Raw genomic sequence first — 26,411 nt, forward strand, 5'->3', positions numbered from 1 at the left:
AAGGGAAATTTGACTGCAAAAAAAAAAAATAAGGTTGCTGTTCTGAAACAGAAGTCCTGTCATGACAGATGCATCATTTAGGGCCATAAATAAGTGCCTTATCTATATCACTGATGTATTAAGTTTTCCGACTGGAAGAGCCAAAAGCCCACTTGTACTCTTCTCTACTGAAGCAATGTGTGTATTTGTACAGAGGCACACACAAAAACATCCAGGGATTCAGTCCATTTGAAAGGTCACCTTGGCACAGTACAAGAGAATTGGGACGGGACCATTAAAGCAAGATCCTGGCGCTCTCTTTTAACAGCCTAAAACTGGAAACGTTATCACCTTTGCAAGTGTGAAGTTTGTCTGCAGGGACGGAATCAACACTGCAGAAGATGAGCACTTCTCCTCACTTCTTAACACTGGTACAGCACCCTAGTAGCTGTTCTGAATGTGTTTCTTATATCTGATAAGGATTCTCACATGCACCTTTTCTAACAAACTCAGTTTCAGTCTCTTGGGGGAAATTACCCTGTAACAAATACAGTGTAGAGCTCTATATGGAAATATACAATAAGCCCAACCACAGTCTTGGCAATGACCCATCCTGACCTCACAAATTGCTCACATTTGTTTACATTGTTCCTTCCTGACCCAAATTGTTGTTATTTTGGAGTCTGAATAAGATATAAGAAGGGAGGTGTGGAAGAATTCTTCAGCATCACCATTTTACAATCACAGCTCTGAAGAGCATGGTGTGACCATGTGCTTGACGCCAATAACCCCACCTACAACCACTGTGCTCCTTCTTCAGAGACCAGATCAAGGAGAATATTACCTCTTTTCTGTTGAACTCCACGACAGCATCTGCAGTATCAGTGCCATTAGGAAGGAAGGGAGGAGAGTCATCTTCATCTAACACATTTACCAGGAAAGGCACCTCAACCTGCATTTCCCTGAAGCCCTCTCTCACGGTACATTTGGCAATCAGCTCATATCTCTCTCTCTCTTCTCGATCTAGGCGCTGTGTCACGCTCACGCCGGTCGTGTTCTCATTGTATCGAAAGGGCATACCTTCAGCTGAAAAACATAGCCACAGTATAAACGGGGACAATCACTTCCTATTATAGGACTCTGTTTTCTTCTGTAATATTCTTTTACATTCCAGTAATCTATTCGGACATTTTGACTGCATGATAAAAGGCAGAGTCAGAAGTGAAACAGAAGAAAGTTGTGGGGCTATATTAGGGTAGACAGAAAACACAGAAGATCCTACACTTTAGAAGAAGCACAATTTAAAGCTCAGCATATTCCAGATCTGCTCTTGCCACGTGAAAACTTCTAAAACCAATCTTTTCCTTAGGGAAAGAGACAGTCCTCCTTCCCATCCTTTCTGTATAATTCAAAGGCAAAATCCTCAGGCTCAGATCACATTTGCAAGGGAATTTCCTTTAGAGAATCAACGTAGCCGATCTACTACAAGAGATATCTTAACAGTGCAGCTGTTTGCCTTTATTGCTGGGACCCGAAAGATTCAGTTCCAGTTTTACCTGCCAGCAGTTTGTAGGAAATGCTGAGATTCTGACACAGATGATGAACTGAGGGTAACTGGAGCTGATGAAATGTGCCAGGTGGTTTATTCTCCTTGATGTGAAAGGAAAGATCCATTTCCGTGAAGCAAAGCTGTCTTGCTGTCAGTGAACTACAAGCTGGTGCAGTAGCATTGATCAAGGAGAGGACAACTGTCGTACGAGTAGCAGAGTCACATTCCTTCTCTTGGAAAGGGTGGGATGAAAGGAAGACATACAGCATCACTTTTGATAATGTCATCCAGTTTCCTACAGCTTCAGAAAAAAACACACCAAAAGAAATATTTTATGGATGACAAGCTGTTTCTTTTACATTTTTTAATGTTCTAGCCCATTATTCCACAAACAACTGCATAGTTCTATTATGTAACTGAAAAAGTCTTGAATATATAATCTGCTGGTTCAACAACCTTAAATTTTAATCCTAATAACTCTAGAAAGCAAAAAATCTATAGGTGTTACTACTCATTTTATTATATAGAACATCATTGATTTGTATCAGTGGTTTTGCCTGTGTAAGACACTGACATACAGTAAGCCACTACTAGTAATCAGCTTTATGACAGAGCTGTTTTCAAAGGGACCAGAGCAGAGTGGGGTTGCAATAGGGAAAAAGAGTGTGCAAAATGGTAACAAATATTGAGGACAGACGCACAACTACTAACTGTCATTTAAATAACAGTGTTTTGTGAATTTATACCAGTTGAGGATATGGATCAATTTGTTTATGTTTAGAGGACAATCTGCTTCATCATTCTGGAACAGAAAGAGCTGGTCAAAAGATAACTGACATTAAAATAAACCCATGACATCTACAAACACACCCTTAAGCCTTAATTATTTTGATTACCAGTGTTTGACTACAGACAGAATGATAGTATCTGTGACAGAGCTAATTCACTTGAAGATTTTTATAGGTCACTATGATGTGAACAAAACAAGAAACCCCAAGACGCTCAAGTTCTGGATAGCTATTCTTCCCTTGCTCAGTTACAAACAGCTATCTGGTATTCACAAACACCAAGTACCAAAAATGCAGTGCAAATGGGTGAGATAATAAGCAATAAGCATGAAAAAAATAAAAACAGTAAGTGCCTGAAGTTGAACATTTAAACATCAAGGCACCCAAATCAAAGGGTAGTGTTGATATATGGCCCTTAAACTCGACAGTTTGTACAGACTCTCCAACAGCAGAATTTCTGCAAGTGATCACAGCAGTTGGCCATTAGCTCCTCACCCATTTCCTCCTCCACCATCTAATGATATCTAATTTCCTCATAGATTAAAATCACCAAAACCAATTTACTGCTAGAACATAAAAGAAAAGGAAAAACCTAGGATAACTCATTTCTGTAGTTCAATAATAAGCTTCTTTAACTAAACCAGATCTCCAGAGAAAGAGAGGTACACATAACTACTTCTTCCGAGAACTATTTAGTGTTACATGCAAATTAACTTTGTGAATCCAAGTTACAAGACTTTGAGGGCTGTTTATGAGAGTTAGAAGTAAACTAACTGCATCAGTCTGGACACTAAGCACCCAACACTGACAAAGTGGAATTGGCTCAATTTGCACCAGTAGCTGAACAAATCGCAAATCTCAGTGTAAAGCTGGGGCTAATTGCAGCTGTGAAATGCAGAAAAGTGATTTGATGTAGTCCAACATTCCCACTGTATTGGAACCTGCAGTGAAAGCAACTGGATCCATCCCAGGTTAGCATTTGATTTAGTATGCATCTTCTTGCATTTGCTCTGGGTTTTGTCAGTTCTGGTTCCTCATTTAAAAAAAAAAAACAAAACACACCTTTTATCAAATTCAGTGGTCATAGGCTGATTGGTAACTCTCATGACCCAAACAAACTTTCCTTTAACAACAGATAATTCAACAAGGAAAGCTAGTCTTGTACTTACACAACATGTTAAAGTCTTCTCTATCTATGCTCCTGCTGAGGTAGAGAAGTCCTGTTTTTTCTCTAATTTGAAACCAATGATTTTCATGGGATCTTGCTCGAGAAATGACAAGATTCTGGCACAGATGAAAGTGAGCCGCTTCTCCGTGTGAGTCCCTCAAGGCATGGATGCGCAGGAGCGGTGTACCTGCTGGCTGATCAATGTAGACGTTCTCTGAGTACTCTTTCCTGGGGAAGTACAAACCAAAGGAAGCTGCAAAGGAAGGAACACAACAATAGAGTTACTCGAAGTTAAAGGATTTTTTCATTAGCATTTGCTTAAGAGATACATTTCCAAAGAATTGAAAGCTTCATTTTCTAAGGATCATAGCGGCATTAAAAAATATGAGAAAAAGACAGATCCTCATCTGGTGTAAATCAGTCTATTTTTGCTGCACTCAAGCCAGAGACATAAACTTCAGGTTTTTAGTGGTTATGTTCAAGTTACAACGTCATCTACTTTTTCAAAGCAAAACTGCCTTGCTGTAAGCACAGCCCAGCTTAAGAACACATAATGAAGTTCTGCTTGCCAGGTTTTACTTAAGTTCTTATCTGTAGCTCTCATCTCTTCTTCCATTATCTCACAAATGATATTCAGAGAAGGAAAACACCTCTGATGAAATCACACATGCAGTAAAAAAACTTCTGCTGCTGAGAGAAAACACAGAAGTGTATCAGTGGCTTCCAAACCTTTCCTCAGATTACATAAAACCTTTCTTACATGAAAGTCCTTTTCTGGCACCTTTCTAAACAGGCTAGCATGATACTTTCCCCACAGAAAAAAAGGACTTGTTTAAAGAAAACTAATATGGAAATTATATATAAGTACTTACATATTACCAATAGGAAAGCTCAGAACTGACTTGCCTGAACAGGGGCACCTATTTGTAATACAATGAATGTGACTGACTGATTCTTCCCTTTTTGTCCTCTGTCACATTATAGATGTTTGCATGTAGCAGGACTCAGCTGACCTGCCGTTGATGTCTTTTTCTTCAGCTAGTATCATTTTACCAGATCACTTTGCAATGGCTTCTCCACCCCTTTCCTATGCCTCTGTTCCAACTGTACAGTTTGCAAAGCTGATCACAGTAGAATAGGTGATACACATCAAGTGCACAGTCATTAAAAATAAGCATTAAAATCACTGCATAAGCGTGCTTTACTGAGGTGTCAGAAACACTAAAAAACCTGACAAAGCTCTGGATTGTATAATGGTCATCAAACAGGACTACTCCAAATTCTTAAAAAAAAAAAAAAAAAAAAAAAAAGCTCTGTTATGTTAAAAATAAGCAAGGTTGAGGTGATATTTTTGGAAATATAAAAGACAAACTAACAACTGTATCCACTGCAGCTGGCTGAAAGAGGGCTAGTATATTCTTTGGTTGCACAGGCAGGCCAATGATGGAATTAATCTCAAAGATTTCCTACCTGTATCTTCTGTACACAGTGATATTCATGTGCACTGAAATACTGGACCTGTCACCTTTGTCCTTCGTTTGCACTGACATCCTGTAATTGCTCCCATACAACAGAACACTTGCACTTTGCAGAATTTTGCAGCATCTAACGTGATTTGATAAGGCCTAGTAAGGCCTATGAAAGGCTCACACATCTGCTGAACAAATGAAAATAATAACAATCTCCATATGGTATAAATACAAGAGTATCTTAGCTAAAATCAAGCCAGATATAAATGGAAATAATGGTAACACAGCAGTAAAACTGCGAATATAAAGCCAAAACATCTTCAAAACACCATCAGGCTGTAGCACTTACTTATTTTATATGATTATCAGACCCATATAGTATTCTGCTGAATGAAAAGGACCACAAACAAACTGCAAATGAGAGATGTCTAATTTCATTTGGAAATACCACAGAAACCACTCTACCTTGCAATGCTTCATGACATCAGTATGCCTGGATGCAATTACCTCCATGTGATTTACAGGACCCCATTAGTCATTCTACATACACTTTGCAGTATTTGAATAAAGTGGTAAAATGATTCAGTAGATGAATTTGCTCCAAAGTAATTAATTCAAAGAAAAGCCAACAATAATTTTGTGAGAGTTTTAGAAAAGCAGTTTAACCAGTGAATCCTGAAGCCCCCTATCTGGAAGAAAACAATTACTTCTGATTCTGGCCCCATCACCACCTTTTTTGCAAGTTGGATTCCTGAACATTCTTAATATATTTCAAATCTCTTTCCAGTCTTGCTGTCTATCTCAGTCTTCTTGGGTGCCGGAAAGGATGGGCAATCTGTACCACCAAATTCCTAACAAACAGGTTCATTAATGAGAGGGACAAGGTGATACCCAAACAGCAAGACCAGCCCCAGTCCAAATGAATAGATTTCCTTGAGGTATTTTCTATAAGATTGTGATTCTACAGTTATGAAAATTTATACAATTATAGTCTTATAAAGAATTAGCAACAAGATGAAGAATTTTATTCCCTTATTTCTACAACTGAGGTGAAGAATTCTCATGTGAATGAGGAAGGTGTATCACAAACATCACGTGGTGCAAAGACTAGCACAGGAATATACAGAAAGGAGAGTATATGTAAGCAGTATTGATCCATGAAGTGTGAAACTGCATCAAAAAAAAGGAAAAACAGTAGTAATTATTTCTTCACCTTAAAGGAGCGTGTTAATCTGTACAAGCACACAGATACAGTAATCTTGACTGTCTGTCTATACACTAAATGTAGACTTAATAGCAGGTAAAGAGCCTTCACCAAGATGTGTGCATGCAGAGTCCTGCAACCACTAGTGCACATAATAGAGAACAGTTACACTGGAGCAAGCATTTGGATCACACTGAAACTTTTGAAGTGAATCCCAGAAAAGACCCTGCTCACATGGCTCTGGCTCTTCTCACAGAACCATCTTGGAGCACCTGAACTTGATTCCTCCAGCCACATTCAGCCGCTGGAGCCAGATGAGGGCTGGTCCAACGTAAAAACCTCTGCAACATTGACAATGTAAGCATCAGGTTGTTGGCACTGCTGGCTTTGCTCTTCAAATCTGGCTCTACACTACATGCCAGTGTACACAGTCATGTTTAACTTAAAGTACCTTAATAATTATTACAGACTTAAACGTCTAAAACTTTGTATGCAAGTACACATTAGCATCCTGACTCCTTGGAACTGACAAAAAAAAAAAAAAAAAGGAAAGTATTTATGCTGCAGACTCCTTGAAATTCTTTGGTGTGTGTTCACAGGATCAGTCATCTCCGTTCTCAGAAAAACAGGGAAAAAATCCTGTAACATAAAAATCTGATTTCTCTGCAGGTAACAGAAATGCAAAGCAGTGCTTTGTATTCTGAAAAGAAAGAATTCTGTCATAAAATAATTTAAAATTTGCATCCATTATTAAATTGACTTTTTTTTTTTTTTCCAAAAATATAAAAAACACTTTAAGAAACTTGCTGCCCCCTTGCTAAGTAGAAGCATGATTTTTTTTTTCTCCCTGATTCAAACCTGAAAGCTGAAGAAATGGAATTCTATCAGAAGTGCTAGTTTTTAGTACAGAGCACGTTTCTACATTCAGGACAAGACCTTAGGATAGTTTTAAGTGACATCAGTGGATCTTAAATACTATCATGTTTTACTCTGAGAAAAGGTAATTCAAGTGAAAACATTTTACAGCAGTGTAGAAACTCGGATGCTTAAAAAATATATGAAATAAGGAAGTTACAAATTTGATTTAGCCATGTTACTGTTATTGTATACATCCAACGCTGCTGATCTTTAAATTACTGGGATTTTGTGAAGCGGTTTGTGCCACTTTCTAATTTCATTTCAAGCACTGAAAAGATGAGAGGTATGCGACAGACTGCCCAGGTCCCAACCACGCTCTGCATATAAATTTTGGGGGGGTGATTTTGAAAGAGACTTTTGAAGCTGAAATATAGCACCCACTTCTCTGAGTGGTGTTCATTCCTTTAAGATCTAGCAAGTTAAAACCAGATCCAATAAACTTGCCATCTGGTAAATACACTACAGGAGGAAGAGGTTCTGATCCTGGCCCCAGTACATTGTGTCCTGAGAAGAAATCGATTCTGAAGAATTTCCGCAAGCTTCCTATGGAAGCCAGATGGAATTTTTATTGAATCTGCCATTTAAACAAATGTGAATTTAGATGGTTAAGCTCAAAACTGATGGTTAAAGTGCTTTTGCTTAAGAATTAAAAGCAGAGAAACAGTTCACATCATAACCTTGAAATACACCATGGGTAGGTTTTGCTGTGTAACATATATGATTAACATGCTATGCATAGAAGAAAGAGAGAATTATTGGAATATTTCAGCATGTCTGAATATTTTTGCTAACATAATTCTGCATCTGGCCTCTGTTCTGCAATCAGTGCAGAAAACACAGCAATCACTGATAGATGAGCAATATAAAATGATAATAGCATATCAGTAACATAGAGATGAGAAAAGTGATCGTGTTTAAGCGGATGTAATGCTACTGACTAATAGCTCCTACAGGAAATAGATAGAGTTATGACAGCATTTTTGCAGTTCAAGGAGAGAAAGCAGATAAAAATAAGAGTGGAGAAATCTGATTATATATACATTGAAGCCTTGATGTAAACAGAGCTCTTGAAATTTTGAAATAAGGCAATTTTTCATGTAGCTTTTTTTCCAATCACAAATGATTAGGTCAATAATGTCTTTTTGGAAACAAATTATGTTGTTTATTTTTTGTGTGTGTGTGTTTTGTTTGTTTGTTGTTATTTTTCTTGTTTTGTTTTGTACAAAATCTGTTGTAGAAAGCTTTGCATATTTTTTAAATTTTTTATGCCTCCCACTGCAGACATGAGTAGCACTGGTAGACAACTCTTGATGAAAACTATGAACACTATATAGCAACGTTACACTATTATCAACCATGAGGAGGAAAAACAATTTAGTCACAAAACGAGGAGGCATAAAGCTTATTTATTAGTAAATAGGAAGACTTCAGTGTGAAAATCTCCCAAACAATGTTTGCAACCATATTTCAAGGTAAAACTGCTAACCTTGGATAGCTTGTTTTGAAGTGAATTATCCCAGTTACAAGCTTTGCTCTGGGAAAGGACATACTTTGGCAACTGAAAAACCATCTCAAGTCCATGTGGATGCTTGTATGTTTTCTACTGAATGAAAACCTTCACAATCTCAGTGTCTGCTGGATTAACAGGCACTTAGAACACAAGCACTAGTTTTTGTCCTTAAGAAAATATAATGAAAAAAGCAAATCAGCAAAGTGGAAATAGAATGAGGGTTGGTTTTCACTCAGCAAGTAACAGACACCTATACAATATGTGTCTTGACAAAGTTTAGTCAGAGTTCCCCAGCATTTTGGAGGACAACATGACAATTTATTAAGAATGGAACAGACCTCATGCAATCAAAATCCCTCATCGAAAACTGACATGCATGTCAAAGAAAAAACGTACGTTTCAACGTAATGATAGCCCTATCATTGTAACGTATAGGAGATAATGATGTAAAAGATGAACATAGGAGTCTGCTGCTAATAATCCCCCATTTGTTGCACAGCATCAGATTTCAACAAGTAATTATCTGGAAGGTTAGTTTTGTGTTCCTGAAATAATTACCTTTACTTTTGATGAGTAGCCATTATGTTCCGTTACTAGTATTAATATACCCAATGTTTGATACATCAGAGAACAAGAGCAGCAATGCACTTGTACATTTTAAATTAAAGGATTCACCCACTTAACACCATTCCAACCCCTACAGAATTAAGTAGTAAACTCACCCTTTATAATCCAAAAAGTCAGTCATTTAGAAAAAAGCACTATCACTGAATGGAAGGATAGTATGAAACAAAATGGCTAAAAACAACACTGTGTGGACTACATATCCTGGGCAAAGTATTCAGGACACTACGTGCCATTTAATGAAGGCTGATCAATCCCACACAAATAAAAATGCCCTCACCAGCATTTAGATGAATGGCTCTTCAGCCAGAGATGGTTTAACAGAGAGAACAATCTCCACCTTTATGCAGGGAATCGCTCCAACCTTTCCTCCAGTTCAGCAGCAGGGTTTTAAATGAGTAACTCCTCGCTGCACTATCCATCACTGCACTGGGACTCACTTAAAAGCTAATCACAGGCGAAGAACTATTTCCAATAGACTGGGCAACACATCACCAGAGGTAACTGCTCAGAGAAAATATTCACCAGGGCAAAACATAACAATGCTTTGTTAATAAATAATAATAAATAATAAAACAAAACACCCTAAAAAGCACCTCTGAGAGGGAACAGCCAAGGAGCATCTCAGGAGCTCAGCTAACATCTGCAGCTCATGCCAGAGCATGAGCTAACAGCTTCCTTTCTTAAGCCAGGGTTAGAGTCTCAGCGCCAGAAACTGAAGCACGTGGGGAAGAGCTCAGTGCATGCACTGCTACTTGCTCGCTGGTCTCCTCAGAGCCGGAAGGGGACACAGCAGCAGTGGGGAGGACCGCAGGCTGCTGCAAACCCTCCATGTGCCTGTGGAGCCACATGTCAGGGTGAGCCCCCCAACCCTGCCAGGTGTGCAGCCACCACTGAAGGGAGACTATTTTGCACAAATACAATTATTAAAATATTTGCCTGGTATTACACAGAGAAGTACAGTCAAATTCTGCCCTTGCTTCACTGAGTTGAGGCTGCAGCGTTACTGGCATCAGTATAAATCGCAACACATTCGAGAGTCACCAAAACAATGACAAATGGGATAACTGACAAACACCTAATTAACTAACAAACCATTAATGCAGCTCAGCAGCATGACGTTATTTATTTTTAGGTACGTTATTTTAAGCTAATCATTACAGAAATTGTAACAGATGTGATGTGAACCAGTGAACACAGGAAACTGTTTTAAAGTGAAAATGAAATGAATTCCTGCTTTGGAAAGCTGCTCTTCCGGATCCTAGGTTAGAGTGGACTGGGTAAGGATTGCTGTAGAGCTTCACACACAATATTCTGAAAGTACATTCAAATTTTACAGAGCTGTGTAATTGCTGTTTCACCTGTTGTGTGCATTTATTCGTAGCACATTTGCTACAGAAGGACAGAACAAATTTAAATGGCAGCAGTATCAGTGGAATACATGTGTTTTCCAGAATATGATACCTCCAGAGGGAGCAGGTCCTTGCAAAGTGATGGCAAACAGAAACAATACTTAACCAGAATATATTCCAGACCTGAAAAACTGGTCTGCTCTAAGTTAATTGCCTCCCGGGTGATTTTCCTCACCAGATTCCCATGCTCATACTGAAAACAAACCTGGTTTTTGAATTGAAAACAGAGAAATTACAAATATCAGATAGAAAACCTCAGTTGACCACTGTATTAACCTACCAATAAGGAAAAATGAGAATTATACAAGACATTAATAAGATAAATCTGCCAAAAGCCAAGAGATCTATCTGACAAGAATGGTTTCTTACAGCATCAGATATTTTAAATATAAATTTTAAAAGGTCACGACAAAAGGCTAAAAGGCTGACCCTAAATTTGTCATAAAGAAAACTATTCCAATGGAATTTCTGAGAATTGTCAAGATTTTGATTTTTGCTTCAATCCAAGACTGACAAATGTGTATTTTTCAAAAAGTAGGACTGTGACTCTCTGAAGTTCTACAAGTTCTCTCTGATGTCCACTTCAGACTGAGGTCAAACCCGGGCCTACACTTTCTTGTCAGAATCTGTATTTCAAGGTAAGCTTTAGAAAGTCATTTTTCAGCTTCTATAAGCACAAAAAAAAAAAAAAAAGCAAACAAAAAAGCTTATTTTCTCTTGCTTTCTTGTGGTTTGTTATTATTTACTTTAGTAAGCAGGCACATTTTTGATGCTGCATTGATCTAAACACCAGTGATACTAAAACTTAAACCATTCTTTATAGAAACAAACATGCACAAAAAGCTTATGTAAGGGATTGCAGGGTTCTTGCAAATTCTTCAGATCCTGATTCTGTCATTCCTCATTATTATGTGATTAAATAATAATGCTTTTTTTAATGTGGCTTAATTGCTTGAGAATAACTGGATATAATTTGGCTCAGCATGTGTATAAAGCTGAAATATAAGACAAGAAAACTGATGACTGTATTGCAGCATCAGTTACATTAATAAATGGTTAATAGAATTTATTTCCATTGGGATGCATTTACAAGGAGAGTATAAAAATGAAGATGACTTTTATTTTTATACCATTTCATTTCAGTTCTGTATGGGCACAATTTGTCTTGTTACATACATTTGGACATCCAATGACTTCTCTGTATTTTACTTCGTCAACTAATCCTGAGTTCAAGAGCACTGCAAGGAAGATCTTATGAAGACTTCCCATGCTAAAAGCTGCAAAACTTGGGGCTTTGTTTGGCTTTGCTTACAGAAGGTGACAGGTAAAAATATTCACTTAATGCCTGTGAAGGTAGATTGTATATGCATACATACATAGATATATGTGTATCAAGATTATACTAAGATCCTAAAGAAAATATTTTTTGGATTCTGAATTTGTGAAAATATACACAAGTACACAGAGCTGTATTTTCAGCCACGTTTTTTTTTTTTTTTTTTTTTTTTTTTTAATTATTCAGCTAGAACAATTTGCAGGACTACCTAGAGGTGTCTCAGTCTGTTAATATACATGGATGCAAAAGGAAAAAACAGTTACACTACAGTGTCCTTATAAAAGGCTTTCCATACAGCTCAGCAGTCATCTGCGGGATCATAAAGCTTACAATTGTAAACATAAAAGAAATATTGATCCACAAATCCATAATGTCGAGACATTATTTCTTGTATTACCTGATCCTGAAGTAGCAGTTATTCTAAGTGTCTAATAATTATACAAACAATAAAAGAAACAGGATTATCAATAGGTTCAAACTGTATCCCCATGCAAAATCTATATAGCCTTTCCTAACTTAAATATGGAAAGCTATTTTAAAATATTTTAAGAAATGATTTTTCTTTTTCGCATGAAATAATGCAAACCAGTTTTGTAACTGAATAGCACCTTATTTGGTGTGAATCTCTGAAGGAAAATAACACTAAGAAGAGAAATATTTTTTAAAAGTGTCTCAGTCTTGGCAGGTATATAAAGGTTTCAAGCATCAGAAACAAGGAGGCATCTCTACTGAGATTACTTCAAGTTCTTCCTTGTCACCAGAAACAATCTTGTACAACACTAAGTACTGTTGTTTGTTTTTTGTTGCTGTCGTTGTCTTAAAACCCATGTGTTGGAACAGTAATGGTTCGTAACTTACTCTCCCTAGAGCAGGAAGTGGCTAGAACTAGTGGCCAAGCTAGCACCACTCAGGACATGCAAATAAGAGACCTTACAAGCAATCAAAAGTTCTTCATTTTAAATGGATCTCTCTTTTCTGTAGCATATAGATATATTTCTCTTGAGATTATCAAGAAGAAAGGCAAAACTGAGAGTAAGTGCTGCAATGCCATCACACTCTCAGCTCCATCAAAGACAGATTCTGCAAGAACCGATATGTGGGTCCACCGTTTCCTTTTTTGTCATTTTCTTTGCTTTTACTACTTTCAATGAACCCCGAAGACCCAACACATCCCAGGTTCATTCGTGGTGCTCATGTTTCTTGCACATGGAATTATTCTACGTCATATTATAAGAAATGCCAAGATAAGAAGGTGGAATCAGTCTGCTGTTTTATTTACGATTTTCAAATAAAGAGCAATTTTCCTATTCACCCTCCATATGCACTCTCTAGGTGAGTTCCAGAATGTGTTTATATATGACATATATGCAGAGGTTGTGATGCATGAGAAGCTAGAGAAGACCAGTGATGTATGGATCACTGTTCTGTGCTAAAAATGGCACATAAATTGTAAATCTCAACCATAAAATCCTTAATTAATAATGCAGTGACATACAAGTGCTCTAAACTGTTGTTATATTCCAATTAACTTTCTAATATATTTGCTCCAAAAATGCTGAGCTCATATGCACAGTAAATATTATAGCACTCACTTGGAGAACAGTGTACTAAAAACTAAATACATTTCAACAGTGCAAAAAATAGAAATAATTCAAGACAATCTCATCCATAGAAATTTTTCAGCATACTTGATAAGACGAAAGGATCATTGAAGATAAACCAAATAAGCTTAAATTAATTATTTTAGTCAGAATGACATCAGTATCACAGTGCATTTCCTGTATTAAGGATTCAGATCACTGCTGCTTCTTTAACAAACATAAAAAAAAAATAGTAAATTTTCACAATCCCAAGTCACGAAAAAGAATGAATAATAATAACTGTTGATTTATGACAAAGATTTGTATATGCACAAACTCCTGATCTACATTACCATTTTATCTCAAGTTTCCCCATTTCCTTTCCTCCAGCTGCACTTGATTCTGCACCATCAAAATGAATGCAAGCCTTCCTGTCAATTATAAATAGATAGAGTCAAGGCATCAGGGATCACTTTCTGACATTTCAGTGCAATTCAGCTGCTAATGACCACAAACACCTCCATTTATTTCCTACTCCTAAGCATCTTCATAGGGTAAGTACGACAAAAGACTTGTCACAAATAGCTTTTTTGCCTCATCATCACTCAATCACAACAATTAACAAGTGGATTACTTGAGCAAATTGTAACAGTATGGCTTTGGGATAACTACATAATGCCTACCTCTTCTTAAGGATCAACAGTAGTGGCTTCTCTTCCTCAACATTGGTAAAAAGGGGCCTGATTTTCAGAGAAAGGGTGTATGCATCACCTTCTTATTTTCTGAAAGGTGGACGACTTCACTGCATTTTAATCAATTTTTACTTTGGATTCCCCACTGTTGCATTGGAAAAGCTATTTTCTATATTTAGCACAGATGTGTAAAAATTATCCTGCTAGACCTTATACAGTGACATGAGAAATAGCTCAGCCTGAATTGTGTTTTATCCATATCTTATACCGCTAGCACCCCCCGTTTTCTCCAATTCATGCAGCTCATGAAAGAAAGAGACAGCAGTATCATTACCTCCTTACAGTAGGAGGCAATCAATGAAAACTTTTGCTGCTGGTTGTTGAAAATTTGCCAGAAAAAAACGCTAATGACATGAACGTGCCCCTCTCACAGGAAAGTGCTCTTATTATTAAGAGCTGCTATTCTCTTTCCAAACACTCAAGGGAGCTATGAGCTTGCAATTCAATTTTTCAAACCAGGAAGTGAAATATCAGTGTAATTGTTAGCTTTATTTATTTATTTATTTAAAGTTTTGTCATGAATTAACAGTCCATTTGGGTTTATATTGCTATATTTTAGGTGATCTTTGAAATGAAATGCAAGAGGTACGATGTCAATTCGCTAGTTTTCAGTTTTAACTTACATTATTTCCATCTGAGGAATATACATATGCTTCAAATTAAAATAATGACGTAAAATAATGTTACAACACATCTGCGCTTGATCTTTAATATTTTCTTAAGTGCACTACAGACCTGCTTCTAAAGTAGAATTAAAAAGCTTTATTACACCTGCCAACGAAAAAATAAAAAATAAAATACAAGAAAACATCCTATCCCAGCTGTGAACATCACTGCTTAATAAAACAGAAGAACTTTTCCTCTGGGGACTTTTAATCATGACCGCACAGTAGCTAGTCATTATGCTCTTGTCTTAAAGCATAAGTGTTGTCAGCAAAATAGCAGAAATTGTATTGACAAGGCTTGGAAACAGGCTGACATAGCACTAATGATAAGCATTTGACACTGACAGGTTTTTTTAGACAGCTCTTATCTTAGCTTTAAGACAGAAATAAATTACTTTGTATTTATGACAAGTTATAGGAATGAACCAGAGAAGTCTAAAAGAAATCAAGAATGATGTTCAGCTGTAGAAGAAAGTGCCCCTAACTTTCCAAATCCACAGTACATTCTCATACCCTGGTACTCAATTCACAGTTACAGAGCAGTGAACCTGGAGTATCAGTGGTCTTTATTAGAGTTCACAAAAGCTTTGTTTTCCTATAAGTGAACTTTTGGGCCTTAGCACAGACCTTTTCTGCTGGGCACGCCAAACTAGCACACATTGCTAAGCAACCACAGACACTATACATCCCACCTTTAGTTATTAAAGACTGATTTTGCTTATTTCATGGGTATCTCAATATAGGCATTTATAGTTTTTACTATAAAATTAAATCTTCGCCCCACACTTATATCCTCCACTGTTAGAGCAAGAGATGGCCATTCCTTTATCATACAGCCAGTTTTGGTACAGGTTTCACTACTGAGAAAGAAGCAACATTTCTGTTGGGAAACTTCTGATCATTTACTGTCTTTAATCACTAACAATGTCTACTACATACAGGTCTGAACTGAGTCCAGGGTTGTACTGATGCACACAGAAAGCTCTTCATATTGACATTTATTCTGAACTACATGTAACACTACCAGAATAGGCACTCATTTTCACTGCAAAAGCCAAGTGTAAGTGACAGTCCCAGAGCTGAAGAAAGTACTGCAGTAGTTCACTGACTAGCCCCTGTGTAACCCCACACAAAAATATTTTTGATAGATTTTTCTCAAATGGTGAAATCAATGCTTTCTCTCTTTTTTTTCTGCTCTTTTTAGAAGCTGAAAAAACCTCCAGTGGCATCTCAAGTCACAAAGAAATACTCAAGTCTCATTTCAGCACGGTATTTCCATGCCCAATGTATCAAGGCATTTAGATTTTTCAACTCCTTTACAAAGGTGCTTATTGCACCATTTCATCTAGAGCTCACATTTTTAATTTAAGTGTCAGCACTAGATCTCATTTCCTCTGCTTCCCCTTTTCCCCTGTCAAGGTAGTAACATTCACAAGCAAAAGGACTACAGTACATAACAAAAATAGAAGTTCAGACTTCAACTAAATACCACAGAAATATAAATTCGAGTACGCACGTTGAGTCTGCTCTGAAACTTTTATCTGTGCCTTAAAAGAAAGGACACAGACACCTGAGCATGAACAAAACAAACAGGATTTTACATGATGGCTAAGACTCAAGTACATGGACTTTTCCATGAATGCTTTCTGTGAAATAGTTTCCCTGCAGCAAGAATGAATAGCTGGCTGGCTTGATGCTTTTTTCTCTGAGAATAAGTGTGTAGTTGTAGGAGTCTAACACAGTATAAGCAAGAGTAAGTCAGATATAACTAAGAAAAGTAAGAATATACCTTATCATTAATAGCTACTATTAGACTTCATTCCAAAAAGAGATCATAAAATACAAAAATTTATAACTCAAATTTCTGTCTATGCTACAGCTACCAATAAAATACTTGCATTAGGCTGTACTCCTCCTTTGGTAAATCTTCTCCGCTGACAGGATCAGGACTCAAGACTGAAGCTAAACCTTCCTGGAATTTGCAAAGTCAGCGTGACAGAAAAAGGAAATCAGGCAAAAAAGTTTTACTGGACTAAACTCCCAGGATTCTCATGCTGGATTAAGAAAATACCAGATTAAGAATTTCAGATAAAAGTTCCTATTTGCAGATAAAATTAAAATGAAGGAAGGAAGAAAGGGAGGGAGGGAGAAAATATAAAATAATCTCTGCAATGTAATGGAGTGTCCAAAACAAAATGTTGCCTCTATCTTTGTACTCAAAACGAGCTGAATTCCAGAGATAATTCTTATGGGAACAACAAAAAAAAACAAACAAACAAACAAACAAACAAAAAACGAACAAGTGACCTAATGTTTTGTTTGGTAACCCAAGCCTTACTGAAAATTGTGCATGTGGTTCACAACACAATTCAAGACCATTTGGTTTCTGGTACAAAGGAACTGTCTGTGAAATGATACCCTCATGACACTGGTCCATATCTTCTTAAGGTACTCATTGTAGGTCTACCACCAAACATTTCAGCACATCAGTTCCATATAATGCTGCAAATACAACTGAGGGAAGCAATTTATACAAAGGCTGTCTGATCTGTTCCAAAAGTGTCTTCCCCACTAACAAGTATCATTTTGAGTGATAACATCACTTACACATCACGTTTATACTACCTAAAAAATAAAATATGAAGAGCACTGAAAGCACTCAGCCTGCAGCCCCACCTCCTTTAATGCAAACACAATATACCACCCTTACTGAGAGCATGGCATTCTGCTTGCATTGCATACTTACTTATAAAACTGGGTGCTTCAAAAGGAAAACAATTAATGGCCATCAGATGCTTAGTTACATGGATTATAGGTAGCACTTAACTGATAACAGAAATTTAGGTAACAATACATAAGTGTGAGCATAGGAGTAGACCTGCTATTTTCCAATGCTTTTGACTTATTTTCAAGCCTACCATCTCATTCATCTTTCTGGAAGAAGGGAACCTCAAAAAAACACAGATTGACAACTATGTCTCATTAAAGGGTGCACAGTATGCTCAGAAGTTTCCTTAAACAATGCAAGCTCTAAGAATCATGTGTTTTTCATCAGTCCTCTTGGCTCTCAGATCGGAAATAGTTTGAGAAGAGCCGTGTAGAAGGTACATGCTAGCTGACTAGGAGATAATAGTTGGCATTGCTGCGCCAAGTCTCTTCAAATTTCATAAAGGAGTACCAGGGCATTGAGCACTTCAGCTCTTCTCAAAGACCACAGGTTAAATGCACGCCTGAGTTCATGCTTCAATGCTGAAACTGTACCAGAGCATAGACTCAAATTGACTGACACTGCAGACACACTTACAAAAATACCTATTTTTAATACAATTACTGGCCTCATCCAAAGTTGCTGAGGTCAAGAACTCGAGACTTCACCAGGTTTGAGGCTTGAGGCAACACCATGCAACTGCTCACTGACAGGGTAACACAACGAATTTTAGCGTATCAGCAAAATATGACAATATGGGTGACACCTGAGGAGAAAAAAAGATATGCTTGGAGATTGTTGCATAAACATGTTTAATCAAAAAGAATGTAAAAGTGCTATGTTTTAAGAACTTCTACTAAGGAAAATGTATTTAAATGTCTCAGCTTCTACTCCCTGGGTAATGAAATATGTTGTTTTAAACTTATTTGTCCAGAATTTAGTTTCAAAATTGTATTTGGACTATTAGCACTATCCTAAGAGTTTAACAAGTTTAATGTGTTTCTCTGTAGCTATAAACCAGTAATATTTGTTATTAAGGTTGGACAATATTCCTTCTTAAACCAAAATAAATGTAGCAAATCGATTATAATTCTTCAATGATCCATATCCATTTGAATGAGCGCTCTTTACCAAAAGGCCCAGTGGAGTCACTCAGTCTACACATCATTAAAAAGGACTTCATGGACCTACCCAACTCAGAGGTCATTGGCTGACCGGATTTTGCTAAAACACTACTTTTAACAAAGATCACAATGCTTTGAGTCTCAAAATGAGAATGCTTGGTTACATATATTCTATTTTGTATTGTACTTTATGTATTTGATTGGCAAACCTCAGAAAGGATCTTGCATGTTGCTGCAGTGATGATCAACAATGTAATTTTAAAATTAGATTTATTCATTATGGGTTTAATTCACTTTTCTCTGAATAAAGCCAGAGTAAATCAACTTATACAGCTGTGTGAGCAAAATATAACTCTCTTCTGGAGCAAGAGAGAGGCAGTAGAGTTGTACAACAGACCTACACGGTCATAAGGCCATGGTCCAGAAGAGAGCATGGATGACCCACATGGCCATACGGCTCTGATCCAGAATGAAACTGCTTGCTCACCTGCAAGCTGAAGAAAAAAAAAAACAGTATTACCCCAATCTAGGCAGATTGGTTTATTTTTGAGGCACCTTGTCCATCTCTCAGACATATCCAGTTATCAGTATCTTTTCTGCTATAAAGTAAAATGCAGATGGCACAAACAGATACCACTTGATCTGCAAATATTCTCATATATTTTTCAAAAAACAGTCCCAGTTACACAGGATAATCTCTTTTACATTAAGCCCTAAAGAAGGCTAGCCAAAAGACATTTTGCTCACCCAGAGACATAACAGCAGTCACATTATTATTTCCTAGATGTTACTTTTGATTCAAGAAAGTTCAAAAAGTTATACTCCGGTGAAAGACAACCTTCCTAGAAATGTTTCATTTCACAAAATGAGAACCATCTGCCAAAGACACAGGATTATGTTAAAAGAGTATAAGTAGCAACTTTTTCATGCAGCTATGGATTTGCTATTGATACATGCGAACATATATAAATAAAATCCACACTTAGTAAACATGTAATACAAACAGCACTATGTAGATCTTAATTAGAATCAGAAACATTTTTTAAATTGCTTCTTTAAATTGCAATCATGTTTCTTCTGAAGCGATTTGGATTAAATCTGTCTCTTCAAGTATGCAGAATACCCTGTTTTCTAAAGCAATTAATTTACCCTGGAAAGTTCGTAAGTGAAGCTGCTAGCGAATACTCAACACATCAATCATTACAGAGACCAATGTCTAATACATGGAAACAAAGCAAGGGCAAGATTAATACTACTCATATTTCTATTCTGATTTAAACAATTTACATCAATTTCACGTTGGTCAGCCACAGGCTAGAGCATGTAGTAGCAATACACGCTCATTCATGAACATGAATTCACATCTGGGAAAATCAAACAGAAGTAGTAGTACAAATACACACAGACTTTGAACTCTAATCTTTTAGCTACAGTCAGGAAACATTTAGCACAAGTGCTGGGATGTTGTTTTGAAGATATAATATTCATTATATCAGTACAGATTTTATGTACAAATATATGACTACATCCAGCGGACCTAATAAAATTGTAGTTAGTCTTTCCTGTGTTAACTTTACGAAGTCGTATTTTCCTTGTAGTTTCACTCCCCTTCTAACCTCCTGTGCAGCTTTATATCCTAAGTTTTCTTTCAATTGTCACTAGACTGCCACCAGTAGTGTTCCAGAGCTCAGGCAAACCATCTCTGTCCATCCAAATTCAGTTTCCCGTTATCAACATATAGAAGTGAGTGAAACCGGTTTCCTAAAATAATACACTACAACGAATTTTCCAGTCCTGGAAACATGTGGCTAAACATAAGCAAAGGAGGGGCTCCCTTGAAGGAAGTTGCCCATATGCACTGTATTAAGCTTGTGCCTCAAGACTCTGGGACCTCTGTGCCCCAGACCTTTGCCTTTATTGGCAATACCAGCAAAAGCAGTTCTCACCCTAAGTTCATCTCACCACTGCCTCAGCTGTGCCAATGCATTGCAGAACTGTGCTCTGGGTGCAGGAGCCAGCTGGGTTTCAGTCAACTCCGCCTAGAGGAAAGGTTGTCAGAATACCCAGCCCTGCAGCTCCTAGCCCTGAACAAAGGCCATCCAGTGCAAGGAGTTGCCAACAATCATGGAGACAGAGAGCCTGGGTGAATTTCACAAGCAGCACAACTGCAGTGGGTTCAGTGACTAATTTGTGCTCTGCAGCAGACGAAACCCCAATGGCGGGAGTGGTTGCTCATCCTTCTGTCACACAGAGGTTGCCAGCCAAAGCTAAGAAAATTTAATCGTTCTTTAAAAGCTACTGCTTACAACCCAGGCTATTACGATAAAACAAAGTATCCTGAGTGGAAAATGGTCATGGTTCAAGAGTTGTCTGGATGATTTTCACTTGCCCTTGGTGCCACACATCCCACAGGAGAGGAAGGACCACAGCTGGGAGAGGCAGGAGCAGCCCAGCAGAGCACAGCCAGCCATGAGTTAAAGCCTGGAGGCTTCATGAGACCCAGCTCCCTGGATCTGGACAGGGCTTCACCACAACAGCAAACAAGGGACATCTCACAGGCACAACTGGCAGGATTTATGAGTTGTTTGGAGTATATATGTAACTTGTTCATCCACGTGAAAAACATATGCCAAGGTCTTTTAATGAGGACTACATGCAATGTCTGATAAGAGAACAAATTGCTGTATTCCCTCTTCAGAGATAATCCGGACAGGTTGTCAAGCACAGCCTAGGTCAATAGCATGTATTTTTATGAGATTTTTCAGAAAACCGAAGAGAGGAACACAGCAAAACTCCTGTGAAAGAGATGATGGCTCTTGTATTTTGACATGACTGTACTCTGGCTTCGGGATGATAAACTTTCTCACACATTTGATTGATGTAACTAGCTTAACTGATTAATCACTTTGCCTCCTAGCAGTTCCTTCCTGCTTATATCCAAGGAAACAGTCAATTAGGACTATAATTAATTCTTCCTCTCATGATGGGGTAAATTTGGAAGGTTGTGACCACATGAATACAGGCAGTGCAGCTGGTTAATCTGCAACCCTGAGCCTCATGTTCCTAATGAGCAAACTACAGCTCTTGTACTTCAAACAGCAGACAGAATACCCTAGTAGAGACAGGCTGTTTGGATACTTCCAAAATAACATGTGGAGGAAATACAGCATTTAATCAGGCAGTTACACTGGAAAATTACAAATGTGCTTTTATGTCAAAGATGCATTAATGGATAGCTCAAGAGAAACCATCAGAAACTGCAAGACAAAACAAAACACTGAACACTAGTATTGTTTGAACGAAACCAACTACTGAGTGTGCACAGCTAGAGAAATAGCATTAAAAGGTTTAGCACAAAGATAATGGAAAGCCTTATCCCAGATATACGGTAGATTCTTCATCATATTGTCAAAATCTAAACTAGCTGTAGTAAAATAAACTACACCACAACAACAGAACTTGGAGAGCAAAAAATCATCCAAGGAACCTACAGCCACAAGCTGTTCAAAACTCAGGCTACAGAGCTAAAGCAAGCCCTTCTGATCTTAAAGTGGAAGTATTCAGCAATCATCTAAGGAAAAATTCGGAGACTATTTTAGTACTTTTATATTTAGTACTTATAGCAAAATATAGAGACCAATTCCTCCAAGCTGTCATAAGGTTGGAGATTTTTTGGTTCTTCAGTTCTTCACTATTTTTGTGAAGTAGTTTTTGAAAACACATTTTACACATCTGAATACAATTCTGACTGGTCACACCATGTGAAATTCATATCACTTCAAATGTTTTAATGTATTTTTAATATATTTTTACATTGAACATGATTTGTCACATAAATCTGGTGAAGGTGAGAGACATGGGCAGATTAGCAAACTAGTGGGAATAAATTTATGAAATTATGAGTGAGTTGAAAAAGATGCCTTAATTAATTTTTTTTTTTTTTGGAATAAGCAGAGGTGATACTGAGTTCCATAAATACATGTTTACCCTTAGAGTAACAAATCTGGATCAGACTTCAAACTGAGGGGTTTGGTTTCCTGCCCAGATCATCTGCAGAGCAATTTCATGAAATTACCACAATTCAGGAGAGAAACATGACAAAATCTTAACCCCTATTTCACTTCAGGCCTTTTTTTTTTTTTTTTTTTTTTTTTTTTAAAAAAAAAAAAAGAAAAGGCAGAATTTACATAGTTTAATTTGGATCTGTACTTCACTCCTTGGAACATTCCAAATGGAAATACCATCAACATAATCCAAGTCAGCCTTACCTCCAGGCAGTCAGCTCCCCATTCTCCTCCTCCTTTTTCTTTTAATCCCAGTGAAAGGAAAAATTGCTAACAAACATGCTAAGTAACATACCAGTTCCGTATCGCTCATCATTATTTACACGGAAACACCAAATGGTACTTAAAATAATGATACTAGTGAGTTGGTAATTTGATCACAGATTCCAGATGATTTCCAATGTTTAAGGCATTAGCTACAATAAAGTTTGATTTATTATTACATTTTCCCTATTTATTCTCCCATGAATGGAATAAAACCCGCGTCACAAAGGAGCAGCTAAGACAATAACCTTTTATTACCCTGCATATGTATAAACATGTGCACCAAGGAAAGCAATGGATGTACTTTTAATTAAAATTCAAAATATTTATTTTCAATCAAATAATATTTTAAATAACCACTCCGGAAAAAAAATCACATTAACTTCATGCCAATTTTTTTTTTTTTTTTTTTTTTCCCAAATAACCAAACAGATGTCCCCATGAAAATTGCCATTATTCTTTCCAGGAGGACAGCAGCCATGCTTTTTCCAATAACTTTAACAGAGTTCGTTTCAATTCTGCTTTCCTGGACAATGTACTAGGAAAAAATGGGAAATCGCTTTCCTGAACATTTCTTATGCGGAAAATACCATTAAACCAATTTTCATTGATACTACAACAGATTGAGTAGGCAAATGCCATATTCTCTGTTACTCTATGTATGTATGTTCTTTACTTTTCTTAAAACTCTTAGGTTATTGCAATTAGTAGCATATCATACAAAAGATATTGCTGTATAGTTAGGTGGCCACAAATACACAAAACCTCTTATTATGCCTATATAGAACAGCGTCTGTCTGCTCAGTACATACTACTTCAGTATAATTATTCCCTAAGTTTTCTATCATCAATGTTTTTTGTCTGTATTTTCCTATACATTCTGAAGAACATTACAGAAAAAATGCTGCTGAACTCTTTTTTAAGTTCTTATTTCTGAACTAAATTTGTAACAAATGTAAATGCAGCGCTTCCAAGTCCTTCAGGTAAGAACAACTACTACAGCTGTTCACAAAATCAGGGATCGAATGATGACGACAACAACAAAAAATAAAAACAGTGAAAATTAAGGAACATGATATTTTGTTGCTACCTATTGAATATTAGTAATAGGAAATGTAGCCAAAGCAAATTAATAATTAGATTTTTGTCAGGACAACATGCGAGGTGCACTAAAGACATTCTAGTATCAACCTAAACACCATAGAAAATGAATGTATTCTACCAGGACATGGCTGACATCTATATAGATTGGAAGCCTAGCAATCGAGCCCTGATTTTATCAGTGCTTAGAAATAAAGTCTACCTCCTGTAAGGAAATCATGCAAACAGGAAGTCTAAGGTACTGATCACTGTTGCAAGTCACTGATCTAACAGGGACAGCCTCAATAGCTTGGGAAGCAAAGCCTGTACTGGGAGCTCTAACAACTGCTTGGAAAAACTTAGAGTGGCCTCCAGGATCACCTAGCACTGCCAGCTAGATCGCTTCATTTTCCTTTGGTTGCAGACATTGCCAGCTGATTGGAAAAAAAAAAAAAAAAAAAAAAAAAAAAATCTGAGCTTAAACAAACACCCCCAAGAGTCCCCTGTAAGTAAGTATTCAGTATGCTACTTCTGCTCTCAAAGAAGGCACATTCATTTAAAGATGTCTTAAAGATGTCTTAAAGAATGTGCCTGAAAAAAATCTATTTCCCCTTTGGGTCTGGCAAGTATTTGATGGGGTATTGCCACTCTGGTGGCCAAGATACCCTCCCACAATCACTCTCCAACATCTCCTAGTCCACATTTCCTCCTGTCCAAACCCCAACAGCATAAAGAGCACATTTTCATGCCAGTTGGCTAACTTCTCCTATGGTTTAGTATCAGATCAACAGTAAGAAAATACGCAGTCATGTTTGTTTATGCAGTCATATTTGTTTGGTACTGTAAACAAAGTTGTAATATTGCATATTTCTTGCGATTCTTTTCACTTTACTTACACTCTTTTTGTAACATCTGATTTAGGACAAAAGTAAGCATTTCAAACACTAGGCTGATAAATATTTACTTGCCCAAGCAGAAAAGCACAGGATAGTGAATGTACAGTTTTACAACAGTTATAAGGTATTCTAAAATGAAAGAGGTTTCTGCCTTGCAAAAGGTTCTAATTTAATAACAAACACAAATTACATGGTGTGGTTTCCATGTGGATCACTCTTACCAAGTTCTTAAAAATATAAATGTGAATCCCCTCCTTACAGAACCCCACCCCTTCACTGCACTACTAAATGGTCTCACCATGTTTTACTGTATTTAGCCCCACTGCTGCCTGGAGTTTTCAAGAACCTTATCCCCATATTACACCTGGAGAACTGGGACACAGAGGTTAAGGACTATCTAAATGGGTTTTACTATAAAATGTACATCCAGCAGGTAAAATCTCTAACAGACGCCTGCAGTACAGACCTAATCCATCAACAAACTGTGCCTTTAAGGATATAATTTCCTTTACAACGAAGAGCTGGAAGCAGTAAGGGGGTTATGATCCAAACACAAGTTCCTCTCTAAGAGTGCTTTGCATTGACAGTCCTAATACAGTGCATACCAGAGGACCTAGGGGACTTAACCAAAACCACACACCCTGCTTTGTCACAGGCACCTCATTTAACTGAGGTCTAATAAATAATAGATTAAAGCCCTGGCCATGATATTGTATTTTCTCTTGCTGTAAGTCTTGTAAAATTGTACAATAAGAAGAATAAAAAAAAATCTCTATGAAAGTAGATACAAAGATAGTATTAAAAAAAAAAAAGGCATTAGAGCAGGACTTTGCTCAGATGATAGCTGCTAATGGCCAGGACATGCTCCTCAGGGAGCACCATGAGCATCTTCTGAGCGAGTAAAGGAGATGTGAGTGCCTTGCCCCTACGCAGCGCCTGGAAACAACCCAGTCTCTGTGGGGTCCCGCAGCTGCTCTGGGCTAAGCGACCGGAGACCAGGGCTGCAGCAGGGGATGGCCAAAGACAAGGACCACAGGGCAAACTGCACAGTCCCCTGCTGCGTGATGAGCATCATCCTCTGCTGGCTTAAATTTCACAGATTAAGGCAGTGCAACAGTGGTATTACTGAAGTAGTTTTGAGTCATGCTCTTAGGTGTTCCTGAGTTCCAAGATTTTCTGGTACTTTTCCACCAAAATAAGAAGGGTCTGATAGGAAGCGATCATCACAAACATCAGCAGCTGCTATGCATAGATGGTACTGATACGGAGACAGCTGGGTACACATTTCTGCGGTCACTTCCTTGATGAATAGAGTGCACTGT

The 26,411-nt window shown here is 37.4% G+C and overlaps 1 protein-coding gene across 1 annotated transcript in view; it reads right to left on the reverse strand.

Annotated features, from left to right (window-relative positions):
• The window catches only part of RET (ret proto-oncogene), a 90,080-nt gene that overhangs the window by 35,841 nt on the left and 27,828 nt on the right, over window positions 1-26,411 (reverse strand). Inside the window, exons 3-5 of the mRNA XM_032191143.1 lie at window positions 3,486-3,737; window positions 1,536-1,829; window positions 824-1,065 (exon numbers count right to left, since the gene is read on the reverse strand). Of these exons, the coding sequence (XP_032047034.1) occupies window positions 824-1,065; window positions 1,536-1,829; window positions 3,486-3,737 (788 nt within the window). The remainder of the gene's footprint in view (window positions 1-823; window positions 1,066-1,535; window positions 1,830-3,485; window positions 3,738-26,411) is intronic.

Source organism: Aythya fuligula, chromosome 7, assembly GCF_009819795.1.
Source record: "Aythya fuligula isolate bAytFul2 chromosome 7, bAytFul2.pri, whole genome shotgun sequence".
NCBI lineage: Eukaryota > Metazoa > Chordata > Aves > Anseriformes > Anatidae > Aythya > Aythya fuligula.